Raw genomic sequence first — 23,891 nt, 5'->3', positions numbered from 1 at the left:
TTAAGCTCAAAAAACTAAAATGGGAGAACTCCAGAGACAGGAGTAACAGTGAACAGAACTGATATGGTTTTACATTTGGGGAGAAAAAACACGTGGAGGAAGAAAGCTGGCAGAAGCAACAACTTTCACATATATACGTACATGAAAAAAACATCACTAAGAAATACACTAATTTAAAATTTGCTTTAAAAAATCCCACCTCCCTTAGAGTTTCTGGATTTTCATTGCCTGTAGAACCTGAGAGCAAACACAAATAGTTGGATTACTTCTACGCATTAAACAATGACAAACGCACTTAGGGTTTGCAATTTATTAATAGGTATGGTGGTATAAGCAAAGGAAAACTTCCATAAAAAATGCTTGCAGCTGAATTAATTATTTTGATGGAAACACTCAAAGTTATTCTTGACGAAAAAAAAGCATCTCTACTTTCTGAGACATAACTATGCAAATTAAGTTGTATGCAGTGTGAAACAGCCCACTTCACATCACTTCCATTGCAGTACCTATAGTGTCACACTTTTAGAAAATAGATTTTTTTAAATAAGGAACTCCAGCAAAATAATAATGAAACCTTCAAAAAAAAATTGAGGTAGGACTGAATCTTCCCCCTTTAATCGTATTCAGTGAGTAAGAAGAAAAAACCCTTAATTGGCAAGTACAGAAAAAGCAAACACGAATCACTGTCAAACTAGTTATTTGATCCCACATTGATATACAACTGATCTCTTCTTGGAGTATAATTCACATACTGCATAAAGTATAAACACGCTCCTTTAGAAATAAAACCCTCTGCTTTTACCCTTAACTAGTAATAGCAAAACACACATTTCATCACTCTACCATTACTACCACAGTTGGTTTCCTTTAAATGCTAGAACATGGTGAAATATTCCTTTTGTTCAGTTCCACTGTATTTCTGTTGAGATTAATCTATGGCTTGATCTACAACTGAAACACACTAGCTGTCAGTTAAGTCATCGGAAATAATTCAAATTGTTCCATACAATGGCCACATTTTAATCTTTCTGTCTTGTGCTAATGATAACTGCTGCTTTTTTCCTCCTCTCTCCCTGAACACGCTGCTGCTCTAAGCTTTCATACATTGAAATATTCCACTCAGATCTAAACCGCTGCCAACACACTCCTACAGAAGCATTCAAGAATGACTACTTAAAATGACTACCTCACTTTTTGTTTTATTAAATAAAGGCAGCATGCAGGAGAAATAAAATAATCACAGAGGTTAACAAGGCAAAAAGACAGTCTGATGTCCATGATCTAGCATGTATTTATAAAGGATCGTTTTATTTTTATCTTCCACCACCAAGCAAATCTGTAAGTGCTAAAGCCATTTATTCAGATCTAGCAAGATGTACAGACTTGTTAGCAGAGATGAAGAAGTGGCTGATCACGTCCTTCACTCACTCGTCCCAGAGGGCGTTCAGCCAAGCATACCTCGGAAAAAATTGCCCATACTATCCTCTTAATACAATAAGAAATAAGGTTGCCGGAGAGAGAAATACAAAGCTGTACCGAGAAAAGCATTGCTTTTAAGCCTTCCCCTACCTTTTCCCTGATATTTACAAACCGCAGGCAGTGCTGCCGGGGAGTCTCACCGGGGTGGCTGCCGAGAGGTCTCATGTGGCGTTCCCAGCTTCCCACCACCTCCCTCTGCCTGGATTTTAAGCATTCCCAAGAAAACCCACCCTGACATGCACAGAATGAATCGTGCTCAAGTTGGAAGCATGTGATAACTCGGCTTCAGGTTGAAACGGGAAACCCCAGCACCCAATTAATCCCAGAGATTTAAACAAGCCCCATCTTACCGTTTTGCCGTTGCCCAGGATCAGCTTAGATTCACCTGCAACTCTTTGGCATCTCTCTAGCAATGTTAGTGTTTGCAGTCAGGCCAGGCTCATTCAGCAACTGAATTCACAACATCTTTCTGCACTAGCAAGCTGAAATGGTACGGCTGTACTACAGCTAAGAAAGGGGGAAATCTAAAGCAGAAAACAAAGAAATCCCTCAAGACAGGATAATCCCAGTGGAGTAAAATACAAAATGTACAGATGAGCACCGAGGGTACAATATTTCTCTGTCTAAATTTCATCAGCAATACCATGCTCTTTCTAAAGAGATTTTTTTTTTAAAAAAAAAAATGTGATGGACTTGCCTGTGGAGTTCCCAGAAAGGCAGAGTATCTAGGCTCTGCAGCAGCATTGCAGCCAAAGTAAGCATGCATATGCTATCTAGGCAATTTACAGCAGTCTTTTTGAAAAGATATTGATTTACAGTGTAGCACTGCCTCAACCCAACACAGAATTGCAGCCAAAATAGCTAATGGTGATTTCATAGGAATTAAGGAAAAATACCCAACATTCAATCAAAAGAATGCAACTAATCATTCCCAATTCAATTACACCCCAGTCCTGAAGGAAACCAGCAAGTTCTTGAGCAACAAACGATATTATAGCCATAATCTATGGCATCAGGCTATAAGTACTATGAATGCCACTGTCCACTGTTACAGAAAGAATAAATACGAAAAAGCATTTAAAAATTATTGAGCCAAAATATGAACTCTAAAGTTAATTCTAGCATTGTAAGGATGAAATGTAGTATTTAATTTATGAACACACAAAATATGCAAAGCTGTGAGTAAGCAATAGACACCTACTCCGTGCTGGGAAGCCAGTGCTGAGCCCAAGCGAGCTTGGGTGCAGTACAAGGGACAAGAGTGCAGCAGGAGCAAACCCTCAGGGAGGGCTTCTCCAAAACGGAGGCAGCGCATCTTCTCCATCTCCTACTCCTACAGCAGCCCCTGCTGGCCTGTGCTTCAGATGGCTCCTGGCTCCCCAGAAACTTCGGGGTTGGGGGAGCGGTGGACAGGCTACGCTAGGACAGGGAGCAGTAACACATGCATAAGTGAAACCTTCGGAGAGAAAGAATGTAGCTCATTTTTACGCAATGAGGTGTAATGAACTAGCCATCGCTCACACCCCAGGCAGCTCCAGTGACCCACACATGTCACAAGACCATCAGAAACAATAGAGTCCCACTTTGAAGAAAGCACAGCGTGCTTAAACCCCACACGTTTGATCAAGTCCCACCACAATCACCAAGACTTAAACACATGCTTAAATACTTCTCGACTCAAGGCTCACAGCTGAATCTAGCATCAGTGGCTTCAGTGATGATAAAACTTGAATGGCATGAGCAAATTTCATAAGATGCACCCAAAATTAAGTAGCACTTGTTATATTTCCCCCTCTTGTATTTCCCAACCATAGCCACAGTGGCACAGTCCAGAAGACTACTCAGTTTCTTAGTTTGGTTTTTAAGCAGATAGAAGGCTTCACTTCTCCTGAGAAGACTTCGACTCTTTAGGCCAAAATTTTCTTCTTGGGTGTCTCAAGCATGGGGGTCCAAAGAAAACATGAAAAAAAGCTTCCAGTTGAAATGATGAGAAAATACATTCAAAACATTTACATTTCTTGTCCTTATTCTGTCAACATCAAATTTGTCTGAGGGAGAACAAGACAGAAGGATCCTCAGGCAGAAAAAAAAAAAGAAGCACGAGTGAGTAAACATGTGCAGAGACCAACAGGTGCCAAAATACAGGCACCACGTTAAGGGAAAAGTGGTGGACAGCCACAGGGAAGGGGAACACAGAAAGCAGAGGAACAAGGAACTGCATTCTAGAAGCAAGCAAGGCGCTGGGCCAAGGCACAGAGACAGAAAGCAAGCCAAACGCTCCACAAAGTAATGGGATCTAACTGAAAGAAGCCAAACCCTCCCATATTTTAAAGTTAATTATTTTCACTGCATTAAAAATCTGCACTTAATGTATAAAGTCCTTCTTGTTGCCTTTGACACCCCTCAACAGATGCAATACCAGTTGGGATTTGGCGTTCCTAACTGCATCACTGCATGCTTGGATGATGTCTCTGTATGCATTCCCGGTTACTTGTCGCCACTCCCACCTTCTCTATACTTTCTTTTTATGTTTGAGTCTTGTTAGGAACTCCTTGTTCATCCATGCAGGCTTCCCAGCATTTTTGTTTCACTCCCTACTATTCTTATCTCCCTTCTCCCCCTGTGCCAGCCCCGTTCCTTCCCCTACTCCCAACGCCGTTTGCAGACTGTGGTTGAATACAACTTGGCTAGAACACAAATACGTGCTGCCCAGGACTGGGAAACCTGGCTGGCAGGCAAACGCCATCTGGAATTACAATTGGAATTGATGGACCACACAAAGACCCCTGTACCATGGGACTGGCTTGTTTTCCAAGGGGGTGGGAGAGTTACTGACCTAAAAAAAAAGGCTCCATACAATAAGAAAAAGAAGTCTAATACCTATGGGTTTAGGTTTTAAAACTCTGCATGGAAACCAGTTGCAAATACAAGCTTCGCATGATCAGTACTGGAAGTCACGTCACCATGTCACCACCTTCATCCCAGGCCAGACTCCAAAACGCACTGTGACACTTGAGAACAATTTCTCGCATGGGCATCTTTGGAGCTTTTACAGATAATAGATACAGAGTCTTCTGAAAATTGCTATACTTAAACAGAGAGATTACACTATGTCACACCTCTGATGGTCAATTAACTAAACACGTAAACCATCATTTATTAATATACCATAGTGAAAAGAATGCCAGTAGTTACCTTGTGTTCTGTGTGGTCATACTACACACTATTCAAATGGAACTTGTATGCAATGACCTTTTTCCATTAGTCTACATTAAATGACCCAAGAGAGAGGAGGGGAGAGAGAAAGCAAGGGAGAAAGGCAGCTAACCGCTCCCTCCTCTCCAAGAAGTAATAACCACATGCAGTAATTTGTACAAGTATCACACGTTCGTGTGAGCCCATTTTCTCCTGACAGAAGAAACTGCATGACTAAGCAGAGCCACTGCTTCTCAACACATACCTTTCCATTTTGACAACTGCAGGTTGAATATACAAGGAAAAAGTAAACACACTTTACAGTTTTGAAAATTTACTCACTTGTGAAAGTCATTTGGACATCTAGCCAGCCAATTCATAAGCCACTGATAATATTGCATAAAAACTGATTTAACAATATGCTTAACAAGTATTTAGGAACAGAGGGCTGGATGGGACAACATCTCTCCAAGTCCAGTTGAGTTCCTTGCTATCACAGGCAATCACAAAATACGACCCCTTCCCTAAACCGGTAAGTTTGGGTTTAGCTTGAAGTTACAATACATAGAGTGCACAAGATATGACAGTAATAAAAAAAAACAGCAGTGACAAAAATGTGTTGAATACAAAGAAAATAATTTTTCTCTTAAGAGGCCAAGTGAAGCAGTGGATAATATTGCACAGTGTAATGACTGACAACTTATTCCAAGTGCAACACGCTGTTAAACTTGCTTTGCAATACTAATATTTGAACTATACCATCTGCATTATCTGGTACGGTGGGGATTCACTTAAAAAGTCACCATCTGAAACAAAACGCTATGTAACACAGTGCCAATTATTTTTGCAACTTTTAAGACCAAAAAAGAGATTTTATGTTTTTAGGGATTGATTCCAAATATACTTTGCATTCTAAAGAACACTTAAAGTGCAAGTTCAAAGGGAACAACATCATCATGGAGAAAGCTGTGTAATGATTTCACACATCTGAAAAACACTTCAAATCAGCCGAGATACATTTGCAGCTTCGCGAAAGCAGTCTGCATAAAAAAGGTTAATCCAATGACTTTGGGCAATTATACTCTTTCTGTGCAATAGGAAAACCTAATTCCAACATTCCTAGCAAAGCCACATCTTCTTGCGAACACTTGTACAGTTACACTGAGATTGTTTTATTTGTTATTGATACTTCTGTGTTCCTTGCTACCCTGGCAAAGATCTCGTATAAATAAAATAATCCAGACTAAAGCACATTGGTGCAATGTATCTATGACAAGAGCATGAATTTGATCTTTTAACTTGATTTAGGATTTCCTCTTAGGGAAGATGAATACTATTTTCCAAGCCTCACTTTTTTCTTTTTTTTTAAGCTCTTAGTTAAAGATATTGTATAAGTACTAGTTTAAAGAATTCTGTTAGCCTCTAATTATTAGCCAAAAGTACTTAAAGACAAGAAAAGCAAAGGCCCGAGGCAGTAAGACCTGCAGCGCGATCAGCAGTTAATATACACAGATACCAGATGCAGAGCTTAGTCAAGGTATGGAATTTCCAAATTATTCTACTTTTAAGAAGAGAGCAGATCTGTAGGCTTTTCCACTGGGGGTGGGCATCTAATCAGAAGCAAAACAGGACTGCAGTATACCTTACCCTTCAGTAACAAAGCAGGCCTTCCTACTTAAAAATAAATAAAGTCTTCTCCCAGCCATGTCTGTCCGACACTTGCAAAAAAATCACCAACTATTGCACACAGACTGAATTCTATCTCAGCTAGTACTGTGTTCATGCCTTTATAATATATTAAAATTATGCTGTAAAAAATGCCTATCTGGAAAGAGTATGAAGCCTATACCATGTGTCAGGTAAAATAATCTGCATCTTGTTTGCCTAAATTCCTCATGCCCAACGGAAAGACACTAAGCGATAGCAGAGTCATTCATCTTCAGCATCATACAGTTACGTGTGCGGTCAACAGTAGCAACATTTCACTACAGAAGTGGAGGTATCCTTGCAACACCTGCGTAAAATTCTCAACAAAAAAATGCACCATAGTTCCTAGGACTTATGATGGACCTGTATATACACATAACCTCACGTTCAGGTGTTAACTCTTAATGTTACTAATATATTGTGTACAAAGCTCCACAACCTAGGCTACTCAAGGGGTGGAAAAAACAAACAAACAAACAAACCAAACAAACCATTTTTCAAAAACACCATGAAGAACTCAAGCAGTATAAAATTCAAATGCATGCACTCTGTCTGGAAGATGATAAAAATCAGTAAGATGGCTTAGTGGAGTAGGTTTAATTAAACTAACCCATCTACTATGGCACAGAATTCCGAAAACCACATAGCTGACAATTCTCATATTTGCAATACAAAAAAAAAAAAATTAAAAAAGAATAATCAGGAAATGGTAGTAGTATTTCCACGACACAAATTTTAATGATGAATACTAGAGATACAGTTTACAAAGTTTTTCTTTAGGAAGAGTAATAAAGAATTAACGGTAGCTTTTTAATAGCCACCAGTATAATCCCCAGGGAAGAATCCTTGAAAATGTTTCATTTTCAAGTTACATATATCCCTACAGCTGATCTCATACAGGGACAAGGCTCAGTGATATCCCATTTCAAAGTCATCCACAGCATCATAGCTAGGAGAAGAAAGCTTTCTATAAATGAATTAAAACTTAACACAAAAAGATGAGTTCACCTTCATCTCTTTCTCAAGTTTAAATATGTCATGCACTGAAATTCTTGTCTTATTTGAAAGCGCTGGATTTTACCTTCCCTTCATTTTCACTTTGAGATACTCACATAAAAGGCTTTGTTGGTTGTTGGTTTTTTCTTTTATTTCACCTGATATCTTTCTACATTGCAACAGAAAAAAAAATAATCTTCCGTTTTCGAACTAAAAAAAAAAGATTTATGCACAAAATGTAGGTTATTGTGGTTATAAAAATATAAAGCCACACCAACCTCCACATTCCTATGGTGTAGATAAGAAGCTAGAATAAGTTGCTTGTTTACAGTATACACTTTGAAAAATCTGTATCTATCCTACTCTTCTTCACTAAGTGTTGCTCCTTTGAGCCACAATTTCAGTCCGTAAGGCCTTTGCTATCTGCTGAGTTTGCCACACAAAGGAAATGGTGAGTTCATGTTAATGAGAACGGTAAAGCAACCACCTTCACATGGGAAATAACTGTTGACATCTCTTGCGCTGCAACTGAACTACCGACATAGAAGTGAAAGACTTCAGCTCATCAGCACAGTCCAGCTGCCTCTATCCCTCCCCTACAGGCTTTATTAACAAGGATAACCAAAAATGCTGGTGAAAAATCCACTGAGGATCACAGCAAAAGATCGTGTGATCTATGAATTCAAGTTCCACAGGCCAAAACCCTGGTGTCCTCTGTGGAAAGAGTAGAAGCCATATGGAAATAAGCATTCTACCACTTGGATAGCCTTAAGCCAGTCTAGACTATGAAGTGATGATACTCTGACGGCACTCCAAAAGTGAGACGATATGGCCAACTACCTTGGCCTCAAATAGATTATTTTCAGAAAATTAAGCAGAACTCTTGAGAGCTTCCTCTGTGGCCTCTACAGTACACATAGAAACTGCTTTTATAGGATGTCAGGCAGCTTGAGAAGGTGTTTTTGGATTGACTTGAAGCCCAAAATTTAATCTAATTTATATCTTAATTTGTCCCGTTTCTTTTTCAACGAAAGACAAAGTTGAAGTGAATATAACTGCTCCTTTAAATAAGGACAACACTTTTGGCATTGAAGGAGGTTGACAGAGTATCTGCGAGGACTGTGCTTTAAAAAAGTTAATAAAGTAGCAACCTAGAAACCAAGTGAGAAGTCAGAGATCTTTCACTGGTATTCACGATAACAGGGAACTAAGGGAGGGTCACAATTATTCTTGCCTTCATTCTTTCACATGGGACCTTGACGTACCCCAAATTAGTGAACTCAAGAGATTTACATGACTATGCATTTACCTGAGGTTTACACCTCCAGTGGAATCCTGTAAGAACAATTTCCCTAAGTTCTGTCCTTCCCAAAATTTGGAATCCCGACACCAAACCTGAAACGCGGGAGAGAATCTCACAATACATCTTCTCCAGGCAGTTGCTATAAGGAACCATCTGATTGGTTTTGTCTTCAGAGACAACTGCAACTGTTAACGAAAGAACCTCACAACAATGACATTTAATCCTAAACACAACATTTTGTGGTGTGAGATAATTTCAGCAATTATTCCAGGCTCCTCCCAAGCTTATTTCCTTTTAACAGGTTAACAACCTGTTTATATTTTCAGTCTTCACAATGTTTGTCTTTGAGTTGTGACAAGTCGCAGAAGAACTACCAGCCCAGGAACGATGGCACGCTCTGTGGGAAGTACCACTGACAAGTATCTAAGGTTCTTCTCTTTGTCACAGAAAGTTATTGAGAAATACAAGATTCTGTAAAAGCATGTTTTTACAGTAATCTATAGAAAATGAACCCACAAACTCATAATGTGGAAAAACAACAGATTCTCTACCATCTTAGATGCCTTACTGGATTCAACATAAATAATATTAATCAGTCTTTATGGCTGTCATCTTATTATTATGGGGACAGTAACAGATGACAAATGTGTTTATGTTAGGGAGTTATGTTGAACTAATATAGATTAGATGTTCATATATAATGTGCTGTAGTAAGGATTACAAATCAACCTCATTTCTTTTGGCTCTGCTAAGTTGAGGTTCAGTTCCTAGCTTTCCCTCTAGAGATGCTACAGTCTTTCAGTTATCTGAACAGCTCATCACTGTAGAATAGGCATAAAGCCTTAATTAAAAAAAAAAAAAAAAGGATTTTTTAATATTAATGTAATTGAAAGCTGTCAGACGAACATACATAGTGGGAATCATACAAGGTCAGAGTAAAAGTTCATCTAGCCTGTTTCTGAAAGAAACCAAGTTTGTTAGAGGATAAGGACAGACAAATGTGACCCTTCCTTCTAGCCATCAGCAGATTACTTCCTAATTCGAAGATTAAATCTAGACCTGCTCTTCACAACTTTGTGAAGGAACTTCACTTTTGAACACATTTATACCTTTAGCCTCCAGGTGGTAGAGAGTTACACAACACCATGCAGTTAGAAACCACTCTTTCTCTTGAAAACCAAACCCAAAAAATCTCAGATTATTTCTCACTAAATAGGAACTACAAAGCAGCTAAAGAAATGTTGCGCAATTATTCCCTCTTCACCGGCACAAATTCAGCTTGTGATCTTATAGGTTACTATCTCATCCTCCCTCGATCCTCTGTTTTATACTCTAATGGGTCTTAATCTATTACCTTTAATTCAATGGTACTTATATTGCACTTCTAACTGATCATTCTTGTCTTCTCCCTCTGTCATCTTCTGTGTCATTTTTTGTTATACGACAGTTAATATTTCATATGATATTTAGAAAAACAGGATTTCTGCAATAACATATTGGCAGCTTTGTTTCTGTTTTCCTTTCTTTTCCCATCGTTTTCTGAAGGTTTACTTACTTTTTAGACTACTGCTGAACACTGAGTCACTATCTTCAAGCTATTATCCAATGACCCTATAATTCTTATTTGGAATAATGTAATTTGTTTAGACTCACCATTACACATGCTGCAGTTAAGTTCTTCAAATGCATCAGTTTGTACATATCAGCATGAAATGCTTTTATCATTTTATCATCCAAATAGTCTATACTGCAAAACCCTTGGGCAACTTTTGGCAGTTCAACTTAACAATAGCTTTTTCATATGTGCCAATTTTTCATTCTTCTTCCATGTCTTTGTCTTCTACCTGGAGGGTTAGTTGCCATTCCCTTCTAAGTCTCAAAAATGGTATTTTATCTGTTCTGCATGGCATACACGACAGATGTCACAAATGTATAAGCGTGATGTAAATCACAATGATTGGCAAATCTGATGATAGCAAAACACTAGGTTAGATCCTGGTGTGCTATGAGATTAAAGAAGTTGCTGACAAAAAATTAAATAGAAACACTCAAGTAACACTTGATTTAGGAATATTGTTGGTTCTCATGATCAACTATGAGAAGCAGCTGTGAGAATACCTCCCCTCCTTCCAGCTATATTTGTCTAGAAGGCTGCACTACCTAATGGACAAGAGTTTCACTGCAGTCACCCATGCCTTTGTTCTTTACTAATTAAATTGGCATAGAATGATGTCCACCAAAAAGGCACGTCAAAACTCTACCTGATGCAATGCTGAGTCAAGTGCTAACAGGAAACAAACAGCAGAAACAAACAGTATTGCACCAATATTTATCTGTTCTTCGGTTAAATACAAAGTGTTGGTTTTGACCTTTAAAGCCCTTTATTGTTTGGGTCACTAGCCTCTTGCAGACTGCTTTTCTTGTCCCATTTTATCTCAGTAATTCAGACAAGAGGGTTGCATTCATCTGGGCCTGCTCACTAAAGGACACTTCAGTCCAGAAGTTGATAAAGCTTTAATGCACGTTGAGCAGCTTATCTATTTTCCCAGGAGATCTTAGGCAAGAAATAGAAAGCATCTCAGGAGGAGTGAGCTGCTGAAGACAGAAAACTTCATAAAGCACAAGAGAAAAAAGCCTCTACCTTGTACTATAAAAACTATCTCTACAAAGTACGGTTAGAGGTAGCACAGCTATTGCAGCTTACATGTTCACAGAGCACCCGCTCTCACAGAAAATTCCACCTAAACGTTTTTTTCCCTCCTCAGACCACCTCTTTCAGCATCTCTGGAGCCGGACCCCATTAGAGTATGTTCTTAAACAAACTCTCTGGAGATATTCTGCCCTACCATCTTCTTATGAAGTAGAACAACATGGATTTTCATGTGATGGAGTACACAGTGGCTACGGAGAGCTGGAACAGATTTATACATCAACAGATTTGTTCTGTTCAGCTCAAGAGCAAGTATGTGGCCTATCACAAAAATTCAAGAAGGCTAAAGGCTTTACTAATGTAAAAAAAAGAGCAAAATACTAATTTCAAAGGGGGAAAAGAATTTCCATTACCTTGTTTCAGATATTCAGTAATTTCTTGAATCTTAATATGAAATTTTAAAGGAAACACACTGTGTCAGTCTAACAAATTCAAATGAAAATGAAACTTCTGTTGGTTAAATAACATGGAAAAAATACATTGATTAATCTATCTAGCTTATATCGATCTCCCTTGTATCAAGTCAAAGATTCCCTACCACGTGAGGAAAGAGAAGAAATTAAGGCCTGTGACAAAACAGATTAATGATTCCATAGAACTGACAAGTTGAAGGCTGAGAATGGATATTTTCTTCCACTTAAATCACTGCTACAGGATTTACAGCACAATGTTTCAAGCCAGAAAGTCTACAAAATGCTGAACATTTACAGTTTTACATGACAGCTCTCTGTAGTATTGGAGGTGGGGAGGTAAGGGGTTGTTGGCTTTCAAACATCAAGAAAAAAAACCACTTGTACAAGTTAGTCATCATATATCAAAAACACCATACATTGCTTAAACTTCCCTTTTTTTTTTTTTTTTTTGGCCATTCCAGAAGGTAACTAAAGTCTGCACATATCAAATTATTTTGCAGAAGAATGATGCAGCCATGCATCTCTCCTGAAGCATGGTTGCCCTGGTGCTCACACACTTACTTCTTCTTTCAGAACTCACACAAGACTAAACCCATTTGCAAAATCTGTGGAAAAAACAAAACCTGGTACTACATTTAATTTCTGACTGATTTAGCAGATTACTAGGAAAAGAATTCTTACTGTACCATAAAACAAAGCCAAAACCACTGAAATCAGATATCCTCATAATCTAAGAGGTCCCATGACAATTTACATGCAGTTAAAATGATAACGTATTGTTTCATTTATTTTCTTAAGAAAAATCTTACATTCTTTTCTAGAAAGGAACAATAAACTCAAAAAATGAGGCAGCACGAGCTATATGGCTTGTGGACAAAATTATGCAGCAGTGAACACAATTTTTCACATTCTGGATGTTAAGAAACTTCTCTTATGAAGTAGAATCACTGATACTTGATTGTTCTGTTGCTTTTCCAATTAGTACGATGTCTTCTAAATTAAAACTTAAAAATAAAATTTTTTATTTGAAGTGGTTGTAACTGAAGCACAGCTCCTCTTAGCACCTCGACTGCCGGTGCTGGGCTGGATGTTCAAAGAAAGGGTCCCTGCCATGCATCATGTAACTGATGCTACATGGAGTAAGTGGATTGCACTGATCGCGCAGCGAACTTGAATGGGAAACCCCAATCACCCAGGAATATTGCAAGTGATCATGGACTGGCCAGAAGGCAAAGATTTCAGAATATTACTAGAGCAAGAGGTGATGCGTGTGGAAGAGGACCCACCATATAATAAACTGCCAGAAAATGAGAAGAAATGTGCCCTGTTCACTGATGGGTCCTACCGTATTGTGGGAAAGCATCAGAAGTGGAAGGCTGCTGTGTGGAGTCCTACACGATGAGTTGCAGAAGCCACTGAAGGACAAGGTGAGTCAAGCCAGTTTGCAGAGGTAAAAGCCATCCAGCTGGCTTTGGACATTGCTGAGCGAGAGAAATGGCCGGTACTTTACCTCTATACTGATTCATGGATGGTGGCAAATGCTCTGTGGTGGTGGTTACAGCAGTGGAAGCAGAGCAACTGGCAGCGCAGAGGTAAGCCCGTCTGGGCTGCTGAACTGTGGCAAGATATTGCTGCCCGGATTGAGAATCTGGTTGTGAAAGTACGTCGTGTAGATGCCCATGTCCCCAAGAATCGGGCCACTGAGGAACATCAAAACAACCAGCAGGTAGATCAGGCTGCTAAAATTGAAGTGGCTGAGGTGGATCTGGACTGGCAACGTAAGGGTGAACTATTCATAGCTCGGTGGGCCCACGATGCCTCAGGCCATCAAGGAAGAGATGCGACATATAGATGGGCTCGTGACCGAGGGGTGGACTTGACCACAGACACTATTGCACAGGTTATCCACGAATGTGAAACGTGTGTTGCAATTGAGCAAGCCAAGCAGTTAAAGCCTCTTTGGTAGGGAGGACGATGGGCAAAATATAAATACGGGGAGGCCTGGCAGATTGTTTATATCACACTCCCACAAACCCGCCAAGGCAAGTGCCACGTGCTTACAATGGTGGAAGCAACCACTGGGTGGCTGGAAACACACCCTGTGCCCCATGCCGCCGCCCAGAACACTATCCTGGGCCTCGAAAAGCAAGTCTTATGGCAACATGGCACCCCAGAAAGAACTGAGTCAGACAATGGAACTCATTTCCCAAATAGCCTCATAGACACCTGGGCCAAAGAGCATGGCACTGAGTGGGTATATCACATTCCTTATCACGCACCAGCCTCGGATAAGATAGAGCGATACAATGGGCTGCTAAAGACTACCCTGAGAGCCATGGGGGGTGGGACCTTCAAACATTGGGATGCCCATTTAGCAAAAGCCACCTGGTTAGTTAACACCAGGGCATCTGCCAATCGAGCTGGCCCTGCCCAATCAAAACTTCCACGTATAGTAGAAGGGGATAAAGTCCCTGTAGTGTACATGAAGAATATGTTAGGGAAGACAGTCTGGGTTAGCCCTGCCTCAGGCAAAGGCAAACCCATCCGTGGGATTGCTTTTGCATAAGGACCCAGGTGCACTTGGTGGGTGATGCGAGAGGATGGGGAGGTTCGATGTGTACCTCATGGGGATTTGATTTTGGGTGAGAATAGCCAATGAATAAATTTTATGATGTTAAATGTTAAATAACCTTGCTGGTGTATGTTATCATTATTATTGCTATCAATGGTGCAACAGAAGAATCACCCAAATCAATGACAGATGGATTTTGATGAGACTGAGTAAAGTGCAGTGATGATGTAATAAGAACTGATCTCAGCAGCTGGCGCCCAGCAATTTCCATGAGATTGACATCTTCAACCTGTGGACCGTGGGCATAGACTGCATCGGGTACACAAGCTTCAAATACAGCACACACCAGTCCAGCACCACACACCATCTTATGTGCCCTGAGAGACTGTTCTCACCGATGGAGCCTACCATCATGGACTACGTGAGCTCAAGGGACATTTTGGAGGGATGGCCCATAGCCTATGGGAACTGTAAGATCTGGGCATGACACAGATGGTATGGAATAAGGGGTGGATAATGTCCTGGTTCCAGCAAGGATGGGGTTAATTTCCCCAAGGAGCCGGCAGGGGAGGCAGCTATTCCATACGACATGACCCATGCCCAGCGATAAGAGGCGCTAGCCGGGGAGGGGGAGGCAGTCGCCACTCGGGGGCGGGCTGTGGCGGTGCGGGTCCGGTGGGTGCGCTGCGCGGTGGTACTGTAATCGCGTTCTTATACTCCTTTATCAGTGTTATTGTTTTTCTTTCTTCTTCCCTTTGGCTGTTCTGTTAAATTGCACTATTTCAATCCACGAGTTTTGCCTTTTTCTGCTGATTTTTCCCACAGCTGTGGGGGTCAAGAGAGTGGCTGCGTGGTTCTTTGTTGCTGGCTGAGGCCAAACCGCAACACTTTTCCGATTAGTACAATATCTTCTCAATTAAAACTTAAAAATAAAATTAGTATTACTCTAGCAGCCTAGTTGTTAAACAGGACTCCGCTCTACCAGACTCTTCATTGACAGAGAAGCCAGGTGAGCATCCACGACCAATTTGGCCATCTATTCAAGTGAAAGAGGGAGGGAACCCTCACCCTTCTTTGCCTTCTGTTTCAGTGGGGGGATTTGGAAGCAGAACATTTGAGAGGTAAGAGGAGAATCAATTAGGAAAACTGTAGTGATACGAACTATTAAGAGAAAAAGCCACGAAGGAAACTTGTAGCAAGACATATACTTTTTAGTTATGTGCTCTTAGCCATAACATATCTTTTCTTAGTGTAAAAACGTAGTTTTAGTTTGCATTCTGAGCAATGTAGTTGCTGTAACTTTATATAATTGTTTCTCTCATGGTAGTATCTAGTGTCTGATATTCAAACAAAGCATTCCATCTCCACCCAGGTTGTGCCCACCTCACATAATGTCAATGAGCAACAATATGCCTCCCACATAACATTAGCCAATCCTTACTCAGCTTTTAAGGTGTCACCCAAAGAAAAAACAACCCAGCTTACAAACAGATGTACAAGACCAGCGACAGGACATGAGGAAATGGAATGAAGCTGCATCAAGTTCAAACTGGACGTTAGGAAGAGGTTCTTCACTGAGAGGGTGGACGGTCACCGGAACAGGCTCCCCGGGCAAGTGGTCACTCCACCAAGCCTGTCAGAGTTCAAGGAGCGTCTGGACGATGCTCTTAGTCATATGGTTTCGTTTTAGGTAGCCCTGCGAGGAGCAGGGAGTTGGACTCAATGATCCTTATGGGTCCCTTCCAACTTGAGATACTCTATGATTCTATGTGTAGATCACCATTTTATTGGATAAAACCCTCTGTTTACAAAACCTTTTACAGGATCAGGAGCAAAACAGAAGTTTTACCATAAAAAACAATACTGCATTTAATTAAGTGGAAAAAGGGGTCTAGAACAGGAGAAGCATGAAAACCTATAAATTATGTTTCCCCTAGAGCATTTCAAGGACAAACTGCAACTTAAAGTTTCGCTGAGGAAAGGTTTGAAGGCCTCAGAAATGTAAATGCTGCAGAACAACTCTTTTGAGGTATAATTCCCAATAGAATTGGATGTCTTTGAGAGAACGCAAATGCATGAGGTACTCCAGCATAACATTATGGCTGCTGCCTGACACAATTTTGACAAAAATGACTGACAAAAATCCTGCAATGCTTTTAGAGCTTATGATATCGAGGGCTCATATGCCTAACAGGATATTTGTCTGTCCTCAAAAAAGGTTGTGGAAATAATTTAAAATGTAAAAAGACTGAGTACTAACAGATACAATGACTAAGGCAATAAAAATTCCGATAAGAATAATGCTGTCTAAGATTCCACTGAAGCCACAGTGATATAAAAAACCAAGCATAAGACCACTTTAAAATTACTTATGGATGCTTTTGAATTTCATATGCCAGGCACAGATTGGACACTTCCCAAATAAACAGTTTCTATTTGAAATGTTACAATAAAGATATACACCCCTACACTTATTTCTAAGGTGTTTATATTCCTGAGGAGTCTCATTAACCTTGGTGTAACCAGTACGTTGAGAGATAAACACACAAAAGGCTGGTTGTTCTTTAACTGCCCATGACAGCACAAACTACCAATTACAACACATGCACAGATGGCTAATTGGTTTTATCACAGTTTTCACAGCTCTGGGAAGGGGGACACCACCTTTTTCAATTTCTCTGAAGGCCAGTACCAGCAGCACAGGAAGAATTCATGTGTCGAGCCCCCTCAGGTCCTGCTGCCTTACTTTGTCAAAAGAAAAAAATAAAAAAGTTTTATAGTAGTTTACAAGATACACTCAACATCCCCAATGCAATTTTAAGTAGATCTTCACATTGATTTCATCTCTTAATTACTTTTGAAATGTTAAGGAGATTGTCACATAAATGCCAAATTCTAAACATTTCAAAACAAGAACAAAGGTTACGAGACTTGCAATTAAGTCATCAGGACTAGCAATGCTAAAACCCTACAATAAAAAAATGAGTAAAATAACTGCAAGAAACAGTCTTTGCAGCTAAAGATAAATTTTAACAGGACATTTTGTTTCAAATTCATTGTGTATAATATCACTCTTTCCTCTAAAATACCTGATAATACACATCTCACACAGATTCATCTGTAGCTACGCTGTTAATGGGAAAACTAGATCACAGACTTCTGTAATTAAACAGTGACAAGAGTAACAGCTTCCATCCCAAAATGGAACAGCTGTGTGTAAGGTATGTGTATCAGCGAGTTTCACACCTATTTGCTGAAACAGAACGGGGATACTGAGGACTCCACAGAAAGCTTCAAATTCCCAGAAGGACCTCGTGCTCCAAATATGAGAGATCATCTTCCTCTACACTCCTAAACTCTTGCCCATTCTCCCTAAAAATGTTTCAGATACTGCCTTCGCTCCTAGGCCTCCATACCCTCTTCCTATGCCCTTACCCTCCATACATGCCCATGAACATCAATGTCCTTTTCTAACACCTTCCTGAACCCTCCAAATTCCTTGTTCGGCTCCTTTTTCTGCATATATTAGAAACACCAAGTATACTCAGGGAAAAAATAGCATCCTTGCTCTCACGTTCTCCAGGTGCCTCAGATCATTCCCTGAAACCTCAGGGGATATGTCACAGCAGCAGTCTGACTTTGTCCCTTTTCAGATGGAAGCCCCTTCTCATGCTTCAGCATACACATGGGCAAGTTAGCGCAGATCCTATAAAGAACTGCAGTATACTTCTACAATACCAAATCTTTGAAAGGTTTAGCTGTGGTTTAACAATCTCTAATACGCTTTCTTTAGGCATTTTCTCAGGGTACCAAGTTTAGGAAAACTTGGATAAAATGACGAAAGCAGAAGAAAAATACTTTTTGGAATGAAGACATCCCCTTGCTGAACTTTAAGTGAGGGAATTTATTGAGGTAATAAGGATGTGCTATTTCTAAAATTACTGATCATTCTTACACCTGCTGAACTTTCCTGAAAACTGGCACCCACAAAGCGATGCAGCAAACAGCCTGACTCCACGGATCGCACGTGCTCTGCAGTGAGGAGAAGACCAGTTCTTCCTGCCTCGCCACGGAGTCCGGGTGGCTCTGGGCTGCACTTGTAGTCCTTCATGAATGCGGAGAGAGACTAAGCAGAATAATTTCGACTTTTATTCAGATTAGAAGATACCTTTCATCTCCTCCCTCAAAGTCCATACTCGTTTCTAGGCCAGTGTATTTCCACTTCAAACAAGCACTGAAACCAAAATGACTTGCACGATGATTTTTTTGATAGGCCTACTTTCTGACCGTGTATTTAAAAAAAAAAAAAAAATACAGCGGGCAATCGGCAGTCAAGACATACAAATCTATCTTTGAAAAGTGCCACTTAATAATGTTGGTTCACTGAGGACTGTTTTAATATGATGATTACCAGCAAAGGCTGTATTTAGTAGTATTTACAGAGATCCGAAATAAATTCTTGTTCCGTACCTGAATAGTTAGACTATCATTATCTTACCCTTATTCTTCCCTGCTCATAGCAGGTGTCTATCATAAAACAAATGAAACAGCCTTTGCAGCCACCTAATTCCAAGGATTATGCAAGGCCTGAGCGCTGCCATTTCCCAAGCCGTTTCAATGCAAATGAAGAAGTTACAGAGGCTCTTTCACAAGACCTGGAGTACAAGAGGTTACCAGGTGAGAGCATGTACCAGTCCTTGTGCAACTCTGGGAAAGACAACACAGGTTTCAAAGTTGGTGCATTGTGTGACATGACCTCAAGTTTCAAGGGGTTTGGGATTTGCTCTCGCTAAATTAATACTTCAGTCTCTATTCTTACTCTGCCAACTGCATCCCCCTAAAGCTCAACTTTTGAGAAGGAGCGGGGCAAGATATCAATGAATATTAAACTGCGTAATACGCCTCCATCGTATAAACTGTAGCAAACAACATAAATCAAGTGCATCCCTGGGGTCACTTTCCAGAAATATTCATTTACATTTTTAAATTGCTGCTTTTCATTTCAAACCCAGGTAATACAAACAACATTAAGCCTGCCCTTATCAAACAGCTGTTCTTTAACAAAAATCTCAAGTCGATGTAATAAAAATGAATACCAATTAAAGGCATGAACCCATTCCCACATGATGCATTGTGAAACCTGTATATTAGTACTGGTACAAAAAACCTAGCAGTAGGTTTTTAAAAATACATGCAAGAAAAGAAAGACACAAAATAAATTAAAAAACAACTTTAATACGCAAGCATGAAGTTAAAAAAATGACAAACCTGGGTCTTCCTTTAGCAAAGGCCAACGCATGAATGAAAAAAGATATGCTTCACAGAACCATTAAGACAAATATACAGTGTAAAAAAAAAAAAAACAAAAACAAACAAAAAAAAAACAAACAAAAAAATCAAAACAAATACCAAAATCCACACAAAATTTTAAATCCAAAATGCACGAGCATTCCTTCCCTCACTCAGTGGATAAAGAACTGGCTGGATGGTCGCACACAACGAACTGTGGTCAACGGCTTGATATCCAAGTAGAGACCAGTGACAAGTGGTGTTCCTCAGGGGTCAGTACTGGGACCTGTACTGTTCAACTTCTTTGTTGGTGACATGTACAGTCGGATTGAGTGCACCCTCAGCAAGTTTGCTGACAACACCAAACCGTGTGGAGCAGTCAACACGCTGGAGGGAAGGGATGCCATCTAGAGGGACCTTGACAGGCTGGAGAGGTGGGCCCATGCAAACCTCATGAAGTTCAACAAGGCCAAGTGCAAGGTCCTGCACATGGGCCAGGGCAATCCCAAGCACAAATACAGGCTGGGCAGAGAATGGATTGAGAGCAGCACTGAGAATGACTTGGGGGTGCTGACTGACGAGAAGCTCAACCTGAGCCGGCAATGCTCACTCCCAGCACAGAAAACCAACCATAACCTGGGCCAGCAGGTCAAGGGAGGCAATTCTGCCCCTCTACTCTGCTCTGGTGAAACCCCACCTGGAGTACTCCGTATAGCTCTGGAGACCCCAACAGAGGAAAGACATGGACCTCTTGGAGCAAGTCCAGAGGAGGGCCATGAACATGATCAGAGGGATGGAGCACCTCTCCTATGAGGAAAGGCTGAGAGAGTTGGGGTTGTTCAGCCTGGAAAAGAGAAGGCTCCGGGGAGACCTTATCGCTGCCTTCCAGTACCTAAAGGGGACCTACAGGAGAGCTGGGGAAGGACTTTTACTGGGCCATGTAGTGATAGGACAAGTGGGAATGGCTTTAAACTGGAAGAAGTTAGATTTAGATTAGATAGTAGGAAGATATTAGATATTATTAGATTATAGATTAGATGTTATTTTTCACTTTGAGGGTGGTGAGGCACTGGAACTGGTTGCCCAGGGAACTAGTGGAGGCCCCATCCCTGGAGGTGTTTAAGGCCAGGCTGGATGGGGCTTTGAGCAACCTGGTCTAGTGGGAGGTATCCCTGCCCATGGCAGGGGGGTTGGACCTAGATGATCTTTAAGGTCCCTTCCAACCTAAACCATTCTATGATTCTAAGTTTCTATGTTACATACAATTTACATACTTCAATGCATGTAAATCCAAACCAAGATGTTAACATAAGCTTGGCATCAGTGCAACTAACATATTATTACTATGAAAATATTATGACTATACCCCTTGTTCTTAAAGTGAACAATTAAAACAGAGTCTTCTTATTTTTTTAATCATAGAAGATAGGGAAATGGTAGGATAGTACAGGTTACATGTTAATTTGCACAGCAAAATTTGGTTTTACCATAATAAAATACCTTAATAGTAGAACTAAGTTAGCTATTTCCTTGTAGAAACAGAGATTTTCCTTAGACTGTTGCATGAATGCCCTTACACTTAAAACATCAAAAATAAAGTGTTCTTTCACAAGAAGGTGCCAAACTTCAATCTTAGCAGAGGTTCATTTCATTGTTTTTGACCAAAAGGCTAAAAAAACATACCAATCCAAACCCCACATATCAATTCAAAAACCACATTAGGCAGACTAAAACTCCTTTGTGTAATAGAGGCAAAGAGAAGCAATACTGAAGAACTTTTGTCTGGCCTCATCTTTGTATTTCCAAGGCAATCCTCCCTCCCTAGTACTGTATACCTTCAAGATGTACAAAGAAATGTATCTTCAATATCCACTGAGAAAGACAATAATTTCCTTCTCCCTCAGATGGAAGATTAAGGCTCAGATGTCTAATAACTTGCCAAAAGCATCACAGCACTTTCTCTGCCAGAAGAAAAGAAATTATATTTGAATGCAGCTTGGTTCTGAGGTTAGAAGTACTGGGAAATCTGATGTATTCATTTAGTCCTGGCCTTTCATACAAATTTTAATCTGCTGTCAGGTTGGCAAACTTCAATGACAGCATGTCCTTCGATGTCACTTTAATGTCTTCCACTCAAAAGAACAACCTTAGGGTTTTAAAGTTTGCTATTAAACTATTACCTTGGCTTAAGACTAGCATCAACAATTAAGTGTTAAAGACATGAAATAAAATTAGATTTAAGGCATTATGCACAATACCATAAACATGCCATCTTCGCTCCCTCTATTCACCTCTTCTTTCCAAAACCATCAATTCTCTCATTCACTGTAATCTATTGAGATATGCTTCTATCACAACATCCCCTTTAAAAAAGAAATTATGTTTCTTAATAAGTGCTGAACTGCAACTGATTGCAAGCAGCCATGACTGCAGAACACTAGCAATACTTTAAAAGCCCTAGAATTCACTCACGCCACAACTACAGCACACACTTTGGAGAAAATGTGCTGTAATTCACTCAATGTGAAAAGTAATCCCATTGTGGAAATGCTTGGTCATTGCGCTGTAGGTAGCACAGGGTCAGCACTGCTTCATCTCCAGCATCTCTTGACTCCTTGTAGAGTCACTTTTAAAATACATTTTATATAAAGTGTGGTTTTTTTTCATTTATACTTATTTTCAACCAGAAAATTTCGTAGTTATGATTTTGAAAGAAAAATATAGAAGGCAGCTTCTCAAATTTAACTCAGTCCGTGAGCTTTACTGGCTCACTGCCTATACACATGCATAACCGTACATACCTATACACACGTATACATACCTTTGCAAACCACCCTGCCCCCGGCCAGCTCAGAGGTGCACATTACTCTGGTTCCACACGACCTTACACTCCGTGTCCCCCGGGCTCAGACCTAACCACGGATTGCTCAAAAACATCTGAGCACGTTTTGCACTGACAGCGTCTTACCTAAACACTCCTGAAGCAGCTTTAGGGTTGGCAGTGCTAAATTATGGCCTACTATGCTTAAACATTACAGACCTACACCAAACAGTAATTCAAACTTATATCACTCAGCCTTAATTCCTAGCCTCTACCATATTTCATGTTAAACCTATTAAAAAAAAAAAAAACCCACAACTTTTTTCTATCTGCTCTCAGAGGAACTAACACTGCCCTTTCTCCCAAATTTTTCACTAGAACATCAACATTGCTCGGACTTAAGTCATCAAAAATTTAGCTTAGCCTTGATGAGTAGCAACTGCAAATAAAAGGCCCCAAACAACACATTCACAAAAATGGATATAAGTAATATCTTCATGGTTACTGACAACGGTCAGAAAACAGCAGGAATATATTGCATTTAGCTCCCAAGAATTTGCATTAGTGGATCAGCATTAATACGGGCAATAGATTTGCACAGTGTAATGAGGTTTCAGAAGACAAATAGGAAAGTCATTGCACATGACTCCAGGCTTTGTTTCACCTCCCTCACAACTGTAGAAGTCATGACTTCACTTATCAGTACATTTTATATAACCTGCACAGTAGACTTGGCTCTGAGGGTTGGGGGTTTTTTTGGTTATGTTTTTTTTTTCTTTTTCCACTGCTTTGATTCATGTAGGGTTTCTTGGTTTTACACAAACAGAAACATAGATCAGACACAGTTACATGAGAAGCAAAAAAGGTCATCACGGGAAAACATTTTGCAGTAAGTATATTACTTTGTTGAGAAATGGCAGCATTGAATGAATAATAATTACAACTGTTTCCTTTACTCTGCGCTATAAAAAAAAAAAAATTACCTCCCGAGTGAAAATCCGGTGACCTGTTCTCAGACACATCAGCTGTTGGCTCCTTAGATGGGCTGTGGGTCCTCAACTACACCTTTATTTACAGCACATTGTTAGATTTAAGATTTAACCCCACGATCTCTATGTCTGGATCTTTTATGGGCCACTAATGACAGGATTTTTCACCTTCAAGAATGAAAGCCACTGACAGATATAAAATTTTGTCCTGCTTATTATTTCCATTGGAAATAAACTTTAAGCACTCATTTTAATCAGGTTGAAAAACTTATTTTAGAAGTTGTTGCAAGTTTGTACAAAAATTATTTTCCGGCTAACTAGAATTGTTATATTAAATTTGCAATTTCTTCCAAGCAAGAAATACACAACGATGGGCTTCAGAAATTCTGTATGTATTCAAATTCTCAATTTACATTT

The 23,891-nt window shown here is 40.0% G+C and overlaps 1 protein-coding gene across 2 annotated transcripts in view; it reads right to left on the bottom strand.

Annotated features, from left to right (window-relative positions):
* Window positions 1-23,891, bottom strand: part of CDK14 (cyclin dependent kinase 14) — a gene marked incomplete at both ends in the record, with an annotated part of 270,287 nt that overhangs the window by 194,514 nt on the left and 51,882 nt on the right. Inside the window, one exon of one of the 2 annotated variants that reach the window (XM_082479619.1) lies at window positions 2,177-2,245. The exons of the other annotated variant lie outside the window; for it this stretch is intronic. Within the exon in view, the coding sequence (XP_082335745.1) occupies window positions 2,177-2,245 (69 nt within the window). Of the gene's footprint in view, window positions 1-2,176; window positions 2,246-23,891 lie in introns of those variants that run through there. 2 annotated transcript variants of the gene reach the window in all.

Source organism: Vanellus vanellus (genome assembly GCF_965231255.1).
Source record: "Vanellus vanellus genome assembly, chromosome: 2".
In the NCBI taxonomy this organism is placed as follows: domain Eukaryota; kingdom Metazoa; phylum Chordata; class Aves; order Charadriiformes; family Charadriidae; genus Vanellus; species Vanellus vanellus.
The sequence above is the reverse complement of the archived record's forward strand: the minus strand, read 5'-3'. Positions and strand labels throughout refer to the sequence as shown.